The sequence below is a fragment of the Schistocerca nitens genome, chromosome 10 (genome assembly GCF_023898315.1).
Source record: "Schistocerca nitens isolate TAMUIC-IGC-003100 chromosome 10, iqSchNite1.1, whole genome shotgun sequence".
NCBI classification, from domain to species: Eukaryota; Metazoa; Arthropoda; class Insecta; order Orthoptera; family Acrididae; genus Schistocerca; species Schistocerca nitens.
In genome coordinates, this window is record NC_064623.1 from 176154702 (window position 1) to 176171500 (window position 16799).

The 16799-nt window shown below is 43.0% G+C and overlaps 1 protein-coding gene across 1 annotated transcript in view; it reads left to right on the top strand.

Annotated features, from left to right (window-relative positions):
* LOC126209973 (pecanex-like protein 1) overlaps positions 1 to 16799 on the top strand; it is a 299631-nt gene that overhangs the window by 207935 nt on the left and 74897 nt on the right. The window contains exons 24-25 of the mRNA XM_049939084.1: positions 9940 to 10245; positions 15750 to 16119. Of these exons, the coding sequence (XP_049795041.1) occupies positions 9940 to 10245; positions 15750 to 16119 (676 nt within the window). The remainder of the gene's footprint in view (positions 1 to 9939; positions 10246 to 15749; positions 16120 to 16799) is intronic.

Below are 16799 nucleotides of genomic sequence, written 5' to 3' on the forward strand. Positions count from 1 at the left end.
GAGACCCTTTTGCACCAAACCTCTGTTATCAGTCATTTAATGTTCTAAAAACAACTGAACACAATAAAAGGAGATGCTTTTCTTAGTAATATGTGCTGCCTACCTTGCTCGTTAACACTCGGGCACCCAGACTTTGCCTGCCCCCTCAAACGCCCAGAGGAGTCATTTTGACCCCTACCATTTAAAAAAAGTTTTCTGAACTATTATTTGAAATTTTAAGCATTATATTTTAATGTTGACAAGATCTGTAGCCATTTCAGATACAGAGTTCTGAGTAAAAAGAACAGACACAAATTATTATTTATTGACATATAAACAAATTTCACTGAAGCTGGTAACACCCAAACAGGTGTAAGCAAGTGACAGGCGTTTCTTTGCTCCAAATTCATAAAAAATTGAACTTTTCGTGTGTACATAAATTTCAGCTACTTCATTGTTTTACACAATTGACACATTTGTATTCAGTTTTCTTTGTACATTTTCCACAAACCCATCTTCTTAGAAACACTGCACTTGGAAATAGTTCTATTACATTTGCAGAATTTGAGAACTTGACATTTATGGTGCTTCTGTGGCATTTCGTCTTCATCTTCATTTTCATTCTTTTTATACCTGTCTGTGGTCGTTCAGCGAAAGTGACTCTTCACATACGCAGAGCGTAGTTCATCTGCAAGCTGCTGAATAAATTGTCTTCTTTTGATCTGCTTCCCAGTAACAGCACTAAATACTACATATGCATTTATTCCTGCTAGGTCAAGGATACTGTAGAAGGAGTGCACTGGCCATCTTCTCGAGGAAGCCTTGACTGAATACTGTCTCACCATTTTGTCTACTATATCAACCCCAAATTTTGTTTTTGGTAATAACATACCGTTTGTGGAGTTCTTTTCTCATTTGTATTTATGGTAACACTAGGATGAAGGCAAGACATTACTAGCACATTTTTTTGATTTCTTTCCTTGATAGACTGTCAAGGAGATATCACCATGTTTTAAAACTTTTGTGGATTACAGAGGACTCTTCAAGGACTTTAGATAATGTGGTATTTCTCCTCTTGCTCTATTTACTTTTCCTACAATGGAGATTGATTTTTCTTCCAATTTTTTGGCTAATTTGAGTGAAGTGAAGTAATTGTCTGTTGTGACATTTCTGTCTCTGCCCAGAAATGGTTCCATAAGACGCATCACTACATCATCTGAAACCCTTCTGTCTTGGGATCGTGCACAATCCTTACCAAGATCAGGGAAACCATTGAGTATAAACTGGCTTTCAACATCTACAGCTAAGCAGTATTTTTGTCTATATACTTGTCAGGCTTTGAAGCCATGAATTGTGTGAACCGGCAACTAGTTTTACTTGAGAAGAGCTGCTCATCTATTGTTATGTCACTTCCAGCTTTGTAACACATTGTACAGTTTTCTATGAATTTGTTCCAGACAGCAGAAACCAGTGCAAACTTATCATTCTGTAATCGTACAGAGCTTGTGGACTTCTCATGGAATCTCGGGAATCTCATAATTTCACAGAATATATTTCTACTCGTGGTTTCCACACAAAATAGTAGTCCCCAGGAATCTGACCATAAGCTGTGAAGGTCTGTACTTCAGCAACCACTCACACCACAAGCGTAAATAATTGCAATAAATGCTTCTAGTTCTTCCGTGGTCATGTACCAGCTATTATTTCCTAGTACTCTATGTGCCTCTGTTATAGTACATTTCAAGATATGTTTGATTATAGAATTGTTTCTCTCAAAATATTGTGATTAGGAAGATACCCACCTTGTGAAGTAGGCACTGCTTCTATCCAGACTGTTCCATTAGGAGCAACTTCTTTATGTCTTTCGTCAGACGATGAGAAGCAGTCACTTGTTCTACACTCCAAGGAACGGGATTATATCCTCTCGTGTTACATGATTCTTCTTTATCTATAAAGCATTAATAATAGAACAAATGTAAGAAAGCCACCATAAAATCTAGATTAAGTACAATAACATTATATGTAGATAAGAATACCCCATGAACCATGGACCTTGACGTTGGTGGAGAGGCTTGCGTGCCTCAGCGATACAGATAGCCGTACCGTAGGTGCAACCACAATGGAGGGGTATCTGTTAAGAGGCTAGACAAACGTGTAGTTCCTGGAGAGGGGCAGCAGCCTTTTCAGTAGTTGCAGGGGCAACAGTCTGGATGATTGACTGATCTGGCCTTGTAACACAAACCAAAACAGCCTTACTGTGCTGGTGCTGCAAACGGCGGAAAGCAAGGGGAAACTACAGCCATTTTTTTCGCGAGGGCATGTAGCTTTACTGTATGATTAAATGATGATGGCGTCCTCTTGGGTAAAATATTCTGGAGGCAAAATAGTCCCCCATTCAGATCTCCAAGCAGGGACTACTCAAGAGGACGTCGTTACCAGGAGAAAGAAAACTGGCATTCTACGGATCGGAGCGTGGAATGTCAGATCCCTTAATCGGGCAGGTAGATTAGAAAATTTAAAAAGGGAAATGGATAGGTTAAAGTTAGATCTAGTGGGAATTAGTGAAGTTCGGTGGCAGGAGGAACAAGACTTTTGGTCGGGTGAATACAGGATTATAAATACAAAATCAAATAGGGGTAATGCAGGAGTAGGTTTAATAATGAATAAAAAAAATAGGAGTGTGGGTAAGCTACTACAAACAGCATACTGAACAATATTGTGGCCAAGATAGACACGAAGTCCACGTCTACTACAGTAGTACAAGTTTATATGCCAACTAGCTCTGCAGATGATGAAGAAATTGATGAAAAGTATGATGAGATAAAAGAAATTATTCAGGTAGTGAAGGGAGACGAAAATTTAATAGTCATGGGTGACTGGAATTTGACAGTAGGAAAAGGAAGAGAAGGAAACGAAGTAGGTGAATATGCATTGGGGCTAAGAAATGAAAGAGGAAGCCGCCTGGTAGAGTTTTGCACAGAGCATAACTTAATCATAGCTAACACTTGGTTCAAGAATCATTAAAGAAGGTTGTATACATGGAAGAATCCTGGAGATACTAGAAGGTATCAGATAGATTATATAATGGTAAGACAGAGATTGAGGAACCAGGTTTTAAATTGTAAGACATTTCCAGGGGCAGATGTGGACTCTGATCACAATCTATTGGTTATGAACTGTAGATTAAAACTGAAGAAACTGCAAAAAGGTGAGAATTTAAAGAGATGGGACATGGATAAACTGACTAAACCAGAGCTTGTACAGAGTTTCAGGAAGAGCATAAGGGAACAATTGACAAGAATGGGGGAAAGAAATACAGTAGAAGAAGAATGGGTAGCTTTGAGGGATGAAATAGTGAAGGCAGCAGAGGATCAAGTAGGTAAAAAGACGAGGGCTAGTAGATATCCATGGGTAACAGAAGAAATATTGAATTTAATTGATGAAAGGAGAAAATATAAAAATGCAGTAAATGAAGCAGGCAAAATGGAATACAAACATCTCAAAAATGAGATCGACAGGAAGTGCAAAATGGCTAAGCAGAGATGGCTAGAGGACAAATGTAAGGATGTAGAGGCTTATCTCACTAGGAGAGCCAGTCCTGACAAAACTCTACCATCTGGTGAGCAAGATGTATGAGACAGGTGAAATACCCTCAGACTTCAAGAAGAATATAATAATTCCAATCCCAAAGAAAGCAGGTGTTGACAGATGTGAAAATTACCGAACTATCAGTTTAATAAGACACAGCTGCAAAATACTAACACGAATTGTATACAGACGAATGGAAAAACTGGTAGAAGCCGACCTCAGGAAAGATCAGTTTGGATTCTGTAGAAATATTGGTACACGTGAGGCAAAATTGACCTTACGACTTATCTTAGAAGAGAGATTAAGGAAAGGCTAACCTACGTTTCTAGCATTTGTAGACTTAGAGAAAGCTTTTGACAATGTTGACTGGAATACTCTCTTTCAAATTCTAAAGGTGGCAGGGGTAAAATACAGGGAGTGACAGGCTATTTACAATTTATACAGAAACCAGATGGCAGTTATAAGAGTCGAGGGGCATGAAAGGGAAGCAGTGGTTGGGAAGGGAGTGAGACAGGGTTGTAACCTCTCCCCGATGTTATTCAATCTGTATATTGAGCAAGCAGTAAAGGAAACAAAAGAAAAATTCGGAGTAGGTATTAAAATCCATGGAGAAGAAATGAAAACTTTGAGGTTCGCCGATGACATTGTAATTCTATCAGAGACAGCAAAGGACTTGGAAGAGCAGTTGAACAGAATGGACAGTGTCTTGAAAGGAGGATGTAAGATGAACATCAACAAAAGCAAAATGAGGATAATGGAATGTAGTCGAATTAAGTCAGTTGATGCTGAGGGAATTAGATTAGGAAATGAGACACTTAAAGTAGTAAAGGAGTTTTGCTATTTGGGGAGTAAAATAACTGATGATGGCCAAAGTAGAGAAAATATAAAATGAAGACAGGCATTGGCAAGGAAAGCGTTTCTGAAGAAGAGAAATTTGTTAACATCGAGTATAGATTTAAGTGTCAGGAAGTCGTTTTTGGAAGTATTTGTATGGAGTGTAGCCATGTACGGAAGTGAAACATGGACAGTAAATAGTTTGGACAAGAAGAGAATAGAAGCTTTCGAAATGTGGTGCTACAGAAGAATGCTGAAGATTAGATGGGTAGATCACATAACTAATGATGAAGTATTGAATAGAATTGGGGAGTAGAGAAGTTTGTGGCACAACTTGACAAAAAGAAGGGACCGGTTAGTAGGACATGTTCTGAGGCATCAAGGGATCACAAATTTAGCATTGGAGGGCAGCGAGGAGGGTAAAAATCGTAGAGGGAGACCAAGAGACGAATACAATAAGCAGATTCAGAAGGATGTAGGTTGCAGTAAGTACTGGGAGATGAAGAAGCTTGCACAGGATAGGGTAGCATGGAGAGCTGCATCAAAGCAGTCTCAGGACTGAAGACCGCAACAACAACAACAACAACAACAAGAATACGATGATTATAAATTACCAGCAATAATAATAATATACTTACTAGACTGTAAACTTCCATTATCTGTATATGAAGTATCAGAATCATTAGTATTAGATGATTCATCTTCTCTCCATGTCTGCGGTAAAAACTCTTCCTCTTAATCGTTGGTAAAAAAGTTTGCCACCTTCTGAATCACACTCCATAACTCTTTGTAACGCTGCAAAAAAATCTCTCCATTTCGTAAATACTGTTTCCCATTCATTTCAATCTTCAGCTCATAATCACCTTTGAAAGACCGATTCTTACAAGGGTATGACGAACAATGGTGAACCAAGTCCATTGTTGTCATTTCATATTGCAATAATATGAATGAATGTAAATTATTACTCTACAGAGTAAAGTAGCCGAGGCTTAAGAATGTATTAGATAAGTGTATGGCATAATTATAAACAAAATTTTAGATCTTTTCTAAAGGGGTCAATATGACCCTTTTGGGAGTGAAAGGTAAAACTGGAAAAAAGTTATTATGCAAATTGCACTGTTTTTTAATATAATGAAGGTACATGCCAAATAAATAAACATTACGAAAGTAAACGTTGCTCGAATCATTCTTCAAAATATAGCTAGCACTTAAAAACCGAAAAGAATCATTTTGACCCCTCTGGGCATCAGAGCGTTAATCAATCAAATACAAATACATTTATAATTGTGACACTGAAGACGAGGGTAGACAAAGCTGAAAGGGAATGTGTAAGAGAGAGTAGGCTGTAGATGGTACATTGGTAAGCACGATGCCAGCTTTACTCCTCTCTCTTCCCTTGTCTCTGGACTGAAACTGGCACATTGCCAATGTATCATCTCTGAGGCCTCCATTCATCTTTGTCTACCCTAGTCCTCACTATGGGTGGGTCCCTAACATCCTGTGGTCTAAGTTACCTGCCCTTCCATTTTAGCCTTAGCCAACCTGTTCCTCTCTCCTCCTAGAGGAAGGAACTGTTAGCTCCTGTTGGGGCCTGGTAGCTAAATGATACTGTCAGTCTAGCCCAATATCCACAGTAGCACAACATATACACTATGTAATCAAAAGTATCCAGGCACCCCCAAAAACATACGTTTTTCATATTAGGTGCATTGTGGTGCCACCTACTGTCAGGTACTCCATATTGGCAACCTTAGTAGTAATTAGACATCACGAGAGAGCAGAACAGGGCGCCCCGCGGAACTTACAGACTTTTAATGTTGTCAGGTGATTGGGTTTCACTTGTGTCATACGTCTGTACATGAGATTTCACACTCCTCCCTAGGTCCACTGTTTCTGATGTGATAGTGAAGTGGAAACAAGAAGGGACACATATAGCACAAAACCTACAGGCCAACCTCATGTGTTGACTGACAGAGACCGCTGACAGTTGAAGAGGGTCATAATGTGCAATAGGCAGACATCTATCCAGACCATCACACAGGAACACTATGACAGTTAGGCAGGAGATGAGAAAACTTGGATTTCATGGTCGAGCGGCTGCTCATAAACCACACACCACACCGGTAAATGCCAAATGACACCTCGCTTGGTGTAAGGAGCGTAAACATTGCTCGATTGAACAGTGGAAAAACATCGTGTGGAGTGACGAGTCACGGTACACAGTGTGGCGATCCGATGGCAGGGTGTGGGTATGGCAAATGCCTGGTGAACGTCATATGCCAGCATGTGTAGTGCCAACAATAAAATTCGGAGGTAGTGGTGTTAAGTTGTGGTCATGTTTTTCATGTAGGGGGCTTGAACCTCTTGTTGTTTTGCATAGCACTGTCGCAGCACAGGCCTGCACTGATGTTTTAAGCATCTTCTTGCTTCCTATTGTTGAAGAGCAATTTGGGGGTGGCGATTGCATCTTTCAACACAACTGAGCACCTGTTCATAATGCACCGGCCTGTGGCGGAGTGGTTAGATGACAATAACTAATGTCTCTTTAATAACTGGCCTGCACAGAGACTTGATCTGAATCCTGTAGAACACTTTTGGAATGTTTTGGAATGCTGACTTCGTGCCAGGCCTGACCATCCGATGTCAATGCCTCTCCTCAGTGCAGCACTCCGAGAAGAATGGGCTGTCATTCCCCACAAAACCTTCCAGCACCTGATTCAATGTATGCCTACAACAGTGGAAGTTGTCATCAAGGCTAAGGGTGGGCTAACACTATGTTGAATTCCTGTATTACCGATGGAGGGCACCATGAACTTGTTAGTCATTTTCAGTCAGGTATCGGGATACTTTTGATCACATGTGTATTTCTTGCTATGTTTCACTTCAGGGTGGCAGTATATACACGTACGGAAATATCTAAACATGTGCTTGCTTGGCAGGGTGGCACTAGAAAGTACGAGGTCTGTTCAGAAAATTCCGGAACATTTGTTATTTTGCACCAATGGTGTTTTAGAGTGATATGCATTTGACATCCCTGCATACACCTGTGCTTAATGTGTAACTGCCGGAAGTTTCATTGTTGTATATCTGCTAGTTACTGTTCAGTGCGCTATTGAGTAGAACATTGTATCACAGAGTTTGTGAATTTCGAGATTGCAGAATTAGAGGAACAGTGCTTCTGCATTAAATTTTGCGTGAAACCCAAGATGATCTTTACAGAGAAACACCAAATGTTGCAGGAAGCCTTTGGTGATTAGTCCTTCAGCTGTACTCAGCGTTATGAATGGTTCACACGGTTTAAAAATGGCCGGATAGAAGCTAAAGATAACTTGTGCAGGACATTTCTTGCCATTTCTCTCTGATCAGTGCCTCTTGCATCACAATAACGCACCTGCATGTTCATTCCTATTTGGTGCATGGCTATTACACAAAAACAAAGATCATTGTGCTGCTTCATCTTCCATACTCTGCTGATCTGTTCCCTGCAGACTCATTTATTTCTGAATTTGAAAACCCCATGGAAAGGACGAAGATTTGCAACAAGACATGAGATAAATGAAAATTTGCTGATGCCACTTTGTGGGATCCAGCAAGGTACCAAGACTGCTTCTGGAAGTAGAAACAGTGTTCAGAGCTCTGTATCAGTTGCAGAGAAGAGTGTTTCGAAGTAGACCATGCCCAATAAGTAGAAGGTAAGCGGAAAAATTGTGTGGACAAAGTTCCGGAGTTTTTTGAACAGTCCTCGTAAATGTGACAACACGTTTTAAAAATATAAGTGTCATTGATTACCCTGAATATTTGTACAGTATATTTACTTAACTTTGTGGTGTGATCCGTGACACTTGAACTCCTATATCTGATATTTCCCAGGCCATCACATCCACTCCTGGTACTGCTGATACCCTCAAAAAGAACTGGGAGTACAACTCTTACCATTTAGTACTATATATACCACCCCTGTAAGTGGCAAAATATACATGTAATATCAAAGAGAGAGCTGCCAGCATTAAGTGAACACTGTTCGACCTTCTATATTGGTGTGACTACCACCAACTTTCAGTTTGGATGAATGGGCTGGCAACACAGTCGTGGCCTTGGCGCCTGTGTCACTCAAGTGCCATATGGATTCTCCCACCTGATGGCAGTTTCTCAGAACTCCGCATATGCGAATTGGTGTTACATGTCATGTTCTTGGTTCTTTTCACCCACTTGACCTAAATTTGCATTAATTTCTTTGCCCTTAGCATTTCTTTTCAGTAAGTATTCCTTTTATTTGCTCCCTCGTAGTTTAGCATATCTTTTATTTTCTGATCTGTTTGTTGTTCACCCCCCCCCCCCCCCCCCGCCACCTCACCTGTGTACATGTATAATGTACTTAGCTTTCTGCTTTTATTAACTCTTGCACTGTGTTTTTTCAGTAATTTCTGTCTTGTTTATGGGCACCATCTTCCATCTTTAAACTCCTAGATTTTCAAATCTTGTCTGGTGCAGTCCTTCTCATCCCGCCTGTTAAGTCTCCCCTGACCTGAGGCTGGGGGCAAGTTTTCCAAATTGTCCCCATATCCTAAACATTGCCGGTTTTTTCCTTCATCTCTCTTCCTTCCCCTTGAACCCTTTGCCAGAAGAATGAGCCATTGACTGTGAAAGATTGCACATTTCTCAGTTTCTTCTTTACTCTGCCTGGCAGCTGGCAACACTGTCAGCTGATGGATGTGACATATTAATGGACATGTTGCGGAAGCAGAAATTAATCCTGATTGTGTGGGTGCCATTGGAAGTTGTTTGCTCAGAATGGGGAGCATCCGGCAAGCTGTGCTCTTATGTTTGTGTGGTGGCAGCCTCTCATGTTGCTTAGCATCTTGTGGGCTTTGTACACAGCAGCTCTGAAAGCATGGAAGTGTATCTCTTTCACTTTTATGATTGGACCAGTACTGCACACAAGCTGAAAAGTTCATGTAGTAAAATGTCATCAGCTGGTGAATGAATGACTTCTTGTTACATCTCCACTTTCACTTTTGTGTGGGTGTGTGGGCAGTACTGTCCATTTCCCCATCCTGAAGGAAAGTGATGACTGTAATTCTCTCTTGTAACTATTAGTTTTCTGTGTTGAATTGTGATTGGACGCAATTGTGTAATCAAACAGGTCTTACTGCCTATTTACTTGCAATACATTACATTTGTTTATGTTGAGGATGAACTACTGATTCCTTCAGCGAGTGGTCGTGCTGTGCACTCTGTCCAGAAATTTTCTACACATTCTCGGTGTCTCATTTTCCATTATTTGACAGCATTATCTGCAATCTGTCTTAGGGGGCCTCCCATGTTAGGTGCCAGGTGATTTGGCTCTGTTAAGAAAGGTATATTGAATTCTATCTGCTAAAGAGTTATTAACCCAGTCACAAAGTTTGACTGATATTCTGTAAGCTTGCGTTTTGTTTAGTAAGTGACAGGTGGGTGTGTGTAACTAGAAATTTTCGAAGACGAAGGTACCTCGAGAACGACGGTACACTTACGAGTGCGGTGCCGGACTTGTTGCAGACGTACGTGTACCTGTGCTTCCTGGAGAGGAACGTGCTGTACCCGGTGCTGGTGGTGAGCGCACTGACTGCGGACGCACCGCGACTGGTGGACAATGCGGGTGCCGGCTGGGGCGCGCTGCTGGCAGCCGTCTGCGGCCTCAAGTGCCTGCGCTGTGCCTTTTCCGATACGGGCAACCAGTACCTCGTCCTCGCCTTCGCCGTCCTCCTCTTCCAGATAGACTTCGCTGCCGCCTCGCAGACCTTCATCGTCGACTACTTCTTCGTCGGTATAGTGTTCAGCAAAGTCTACGAGTTCCTCCTCAAGGTCAGTCGGTGGTCTGCACGTACGGAATTTCAGTTTTTTTTAAGAGAACAAATGGCCGTCGAGGAAGGATCTTCGGTGTTTGAGATAATGTTTAGACAAGTTTCTTTCTGACTAACTTTTGACCTGTGTGCTCGGCTAAGGCCAAACGACTACTAACTTTCAATAACTTGATATTATACGTAACTCTCGTAACAAACTTTGCCTCACCACATCTAAAATAAATTAAATGCCGTAGACTTACAGTTTACTCAGAACTGCAATAAGCAGCCCAGGTCCTCTTATAACTTATGTTTACTGCCAAAACTTTGTGCCAGGCAATGTCGCTTAGGCCTGGCCACCTACTTTATTACAGTGTTGTTGATTATTCTTCATTACTAACTCATTAAATAGTGTCTATACCTGTAAATTATGTTCCACAATCACAGTATCTGTAGTTGTGGTGGCCTTCTGGTTGCGGTTTCACAGTGGCCGATAACTGTGGAGGTGTGAAACGCGTATGCCTGTCTGTCACACCTACTTTGATTGCGTGCACTGTAACTCCTGCAATGGCTAGGGACCTCTGAAATAGGATTCCAACAAACTACCAATGGTAGCTATTGTCCTACATTTAATTACTAAAAATAACTCTGAATGTAATTGTTTCAAGCTGTACTTAATTATACATTTCTCCGACATCACGTGTGGTGGCTTTGATGTGTGAAAATTTGTACCCCCGTGTTGGCTTCTTTTGATGCGTATTCACTGGTGCTGGCTGTTGCTACTGTACCACTGCAACTCACTGCCGAGCAGCCTGGGGCTGTAGGGTACCCACCAGGTGGCCGTGTTGTGCTGCATTTGTGCCTTGTTACATCAGGTATACCTTTTGTTCCGTGGATTTGTAATGACTAGACCCTCTAGAATATAGAACATGTCATAAAACAAGAGTACATAATTTATAATTACAAACAAAGATATACGCTAATGCTACTTCCAGACATCACAAGTGAAGTTGTCCTAGTGAATGTGGAATATGCCAAAAAAAATCACAGATATGTTTTCCTTTAAGGAGAAATTACAGATTTGTCCTGAAACATGTAGATGTCTGTACATGTGATAATTTTTGGACCATTATAGCCACATACCATGTTACAGAAAAGCAGTGCAGAACACTCATTTACATTGATCTCATTACTACATTAATGAAGTGGAGAAGTCATATTTTATGCAGTTCTAAGGTTATGTGATGTTATTAATATGATATACATAAATAGGTTCCACTAAGAAATTTGTCAATGGAGTAGCAGAAACTGGCCACTAATAAATCATTTAGGCACCTCTAAAAATGAACTTTATTAGTAGCAAAACTTTTAACTGTTGCTAGCAAGTTATTGAAAATGAGTGTTCCTGAGTAATAGGCGAAACCGTTTGGGACCAAAGTAACTAACTTTAAATCTCTATGACGGTTATTCTTATTTCTAATTTTCATTCCATGAACTTTTTAATTTGAAAGAGAGACATATTTTTATGTCAAATTTCATAAATAAATAAATACACTCCTGGAAATGGAAAAAAGAACACATTGACACCGGTGTGTCAGACCCACCATACTTGCTCCGGACACTGCGAGAGGGCTGTACAAGCAATGATCACACGCACGGCACAGCGGACACACCAGGAACTGCGGTGTTGGCCGTCAAATGGCGCTAGCTGCGCAGCATTTGTGCACCGCCGCCGTCAGTGTCAGCCAGTTTGCCGTGGCATACGGAGCTCCATTGCAGTCTTTAACACTGGTAGCATGTCGCGACAGCGTGGACGTGAACCGTATGTGCAGTTGACGGACTTTGAGCGAGGGCGTATAGTGGGCATGCGGGAGGCCGGGTGGACGTACCGCCGAATTGCTCAACACGTGGGGCGTGAGGTCTCCACAGTACATCGATGTTGTCGCCAGTGGTCGACGGAAGGTGCACGTGCCCGTCGACCTGGGACCGGACCGCAGCGACGCACGGATGCACGCCAAGACCGTAGGATCCTACGCAGTGCCGTAGGGGACCGCACCGCCACTTCCCAGCAAATTAGGGACACTGTTGCTCCTGGGGTATCGGCGAGGACCATTCGCAACCGTCTCCATGAAGCTGGGCTACGGTCCCGCAGACCGTTAGGCCGTCTTCCGCTCACGCCCCAACATCGTGCAGCCCACCTCCAGTGGTGTCGCGACAGGCGTGAATGGAGGGACGAATGGAGACGTGTCGTCTTCAGCGATGAGAGTCGCTTCTACCTTGGTGCCAATGATGGTCGTATGCGTGTTTGGCGCCGTGCAGGTGAGCGCCACAATCAGGACTGCATACGACCGAGGCACACAGGGCCAACACCCGGCATCATGGTGTGGGGAGCGATCTCCTACACTGGCCGTACACCACTGGTGATCGTCGAGGGGACTCTGAATAGTGCACGGTACATCCAAACCGTCATCGAACCCATCGTTCTACCATTCCTAGACCGGCAAGGGAACTTGCTGTTCCAACAGGACAATGCACGTCCGCATGTATCCCGTGCCACCCAATGTGCTCTAGAAGGTGTAAGTCAACTACCCTGGCCAGCAAGATCTCCGGATCTGTCCCCCATTGAGCATGTTTGGGACTGGATGAAGCGTCGTCTCACGCGGTCTGCACGTCCGGCACGAACGCTGGTCCAACTGAGGCGCCAGGTGGAAATGGCATGGCAAGCCGTTCCACAGGACTACATCCAGCATCTCTACGATCGTCTCCATGGGAGAATAGCAGCCTGCATTGCTGCGAAAGGTGGATATACACTGTACTAGTGCCGACATTGTGCATGCTCTGTTGCCTGTGTCTATGTGCCTGTGGTTCTGTCAGTGTGATCATGTGATGTATCTGACCCCAGGAATGTGTCAATAAAGTTTCCCCTTCCTGGGACAATGAATTCACGGTGTTCTTATTTCAATTTCCAGGAGTGTATAAAGAGAACATATTTTTGGAGCCGTGAAGAAAGACATTCGTGGCAGTCAATTTACTTCAGACAAAGAGGTGCCTGCGTGAGTACAATTGCGATTCCATAGGTGACCGCAAAACATTTTTCTGTGAAGGGATTGATAGACCTGTCTCACAGTGAGTTCAATGTATTAACAATTATGGCAATTACTTTTGAAATAATAAAGCATTTACTTACTTTTTCCATCTGTATCATTTTCATTTTACTGTCCCTTATATCTCTGCATGAATGGTGGTAGGACTGTGGATAGGATGATCATTTCTAAACACAGTGATTAGCTGTCTCACTAGTTACGTAAAGTTGCTTACTTTGGTCCAGAAATGTGTCATCTATTACTCAGGAACACACACATGCTAGCAACAACTAAAAGTTATGCTACTAATAAAGTTCATTTTAAGAGATGCCTAAATGATTTATTAGTGGCCAGCATCTCCTACTCCATTGACAGTGGAGGGGGGACATACAGTTCAGTTATGCCATTCTAGCATGATATTGGCGTATGTGGGAGGGGGGGGGGGTGTGCTCCTTTGCAACTGGTTCCTGGGGGGAGCAGGGGAATGGGATCATAGGATTAGGAGTGAATGATGCTACGGCGCGAGGAAGCTATTTGCCCAAAAAAAGAGTTTTCTTTTATTTATTTATTTATTTATTTATTTTTTTTTTTTTTGGGTGGGGGGGCGTTTGCAAGGGTGCAAGGCAAGGAAGGGGTAATGCTTGTCAGTGGAGGCCTTAGTAAGATCTTCAGCATACTGTCAAGGTATTTCTGGCCACTGCAGGTACTCTATGCTCAGGTTGCCAGAATATATACAGAAGTATTGACTGGACTGTAGAGAGAATGAGCAAGGACATCAGGCATGCACACTACTGGCCATTAAAATTGCTACACCAAGCAGAAATGCAGATGATAAACGGGTATTCATTGGACAAATATATTATACTACAACTGACATGTGGCTACATTTTCACCCAATTTGGGTGCATAGGTCATGAGCAATCAGTACCCAGAACAATCACCTCTGGCCGTAATAACGGCCTTGATACGCCTGGGCATTGAGTCAAACAGAGCTTGGATGGCGTGTACAGGTACAGCTGCCCACGCAGCTTCAACACGATACCACAGTTCATCATGAGTAGTGACTGGCGTATTGTGACGAGCCAGTTGCTGGGCCACCATTGACCAGACATTTTCAATTGGTGAGAGATCTGGAGAATGTGCTGGCCAGGGCAGCAGTCGAACATTTTCTGTATCCAGAAAGGCCCGTACAGGACCTGCAACATGCGGTCGTGCATTAACTTGCTGAAATGTAGGGTTTTGCAGGGATTGAATGAAGGGTAGAGCCCACGGGCCATAACACATCTGAAATGTAACGTCCACTGTTCAGAGTGTCGTCAATGCGAACAAGAGGTGACCGAGACGTGTAACCAATGGCACCCCATACCATCACACCTGGTGATATGCCAGTATGGCAATGATGAATATACGCTTCCAATGTGCGTTCACCGCAATGTTGCCAAACACGGATGCGACTATCATGATGCTGTAAACAGAACCTGGATTGATCCGATAAAATGACATTTTGCCGTTCGTGCACCCAGGTTCGTCATTGAGTACACCATCACAGGCGCTCCTGTCTGTGATGCAGCATCAAGGGTAACTGCAACCACGGTCTCTGAGTTGACAGTCAAGGCTGCTGCAAATGTCGTTGAACTGTTCGTGCAGATGGTCGTTGTCTTGAAAACGTCCCCATCTGTTGACTCAGGGATTGAGACGTGGCTGCAGGATCCGTTACAGCCATGTGGATAAGATGCCTGTCATCTCGACTGCTAGTGATAAGAGGCCATTGGGATCCAGCACGGCATTCCATATTACCCTCCTGAACCCACCTATTCCATATTCTGCTAATGGTCATTGGATCTCGACCAACGCGAGCAGCAGTGTCGCGATAGGATAAACCACAATCGCGATATGCTACTATCCGAGCTTTATCAAAGTCAGAAACATGATGGTACGCATTTCTCCTCCTTACATGAGGCATCACAACAACATTTCACCAGGCAACGCTGGTCAACTGCTGTTTGTGAATGAGAAATCGGTTGGAAACTTTCCTCATGTCAGCACGTTGTAGGTGTCGCCACTGGCGCCAACCTTGTGTGAATGCTCTGAAAAGCTAATCATTTGCATATCACAGCATCTTCTTCCTTCTTCCTTCGGTTAAATTTCGTGTCTGTTGCATGTCATCTTTGTGGTGTAGCCATTTTACTGCAGTAGTGTATATGCACATACAGGGCGGATGGACAGGAAGCTCACACGTGTCCAGTAACGACGTTCCTCTGAGAATGAATGAAAGTTTGACAACAGAAAAGACAGTTATGTATTCGTTTATGTTCTTGTGTTTTTACTTAACAGTTCATTGTGGGTATGAGTGGTGGACATAATTGTATTTTAGAAAATATTCTTATTACATCTGTGTATACTTCTAGCCGAATGTACACTTCCCTTTTTTCTCCTTTAACAGGTGCAGTTTGTGGTGACGTACATTGCTCCTTGGCAGATCACGTGGGGATCGGCGTTCCACGCCTTTGCACAGCCGTTCTCAGTGCCCCACTCTGCCATGCTGTTCGCCCAGGCAGCCCTGTCTGCCCTGGTGTCGGCACCTCTCAATCCGTTCCTCGGCTCGGCAGTCTTCCTCGCCTCTTATGCTAGGCCAGTCAAGTTCTGGGAGCGCGACTACAAGACGCGGCGTGCCGACCACAGCAACACGCGGCTCGCGGCACACCTGCTGGAGCACCGCAGTCTGGGTGCCGACGACAACAACCTCAACTCTATCTTCTACGAGCACCTCACCCGTTCTCTGCAGCGCTCGCTCTGTGGAGACCTCATTCTCGGTACGCTCTGTGTGGTACAGCAAGTTCTGAAGTTAATCAGTACCTCTTACAATAACAGCAACCGTTCAAAATTTGACATCTCCTTTTATATTTCTTTCTTTGAAATAATTACAGTGATGATTCAGGTGTGAATACAGATGCAACTTGGCAATTTTCACTTTTTCGAACATTACCGGGGGTGAAGGAAGTGAAAGTGACAGTTAAAAATCTTAATAGTGATCTCGTAGCAGCCAGTAAAAAGAGAGAGCTGTACTCGAGGCATGTTTTTGAGAGACTTGAGTGTCTGTGGAGACATTCTTAGACTTCTCCTTTTTCCTTCTTATGCATATTAATTTTTAAGTTCATCCTGTTTGCCATCTCTTTCCCTTCTCCCCTCCTCCTCCCCCCTCCTCTTCTTCCCTCCATATTCCTTTTCCACCCTTCCCCTCCATCAGGTATTCGGTAATCCTGGAGCCTACATCTAGTACGTGTTGCTGTCGTTATTGTTGTTGCTGCCGATCCGTTTGTTGGAGATCTCCGTGCTATAGAATACTCCAAAATTCTTTTCACCTCTGAATAACTGCTGCAACACAAATCCGTTTGAACCTGTTTACTGTGTTCATCCCCAAGTCTCCCTCTGCAATTTTTACTGCCCACATTCTCTCTGTTACCAAACTGACGATTGCTCGATGCTTTAAGAT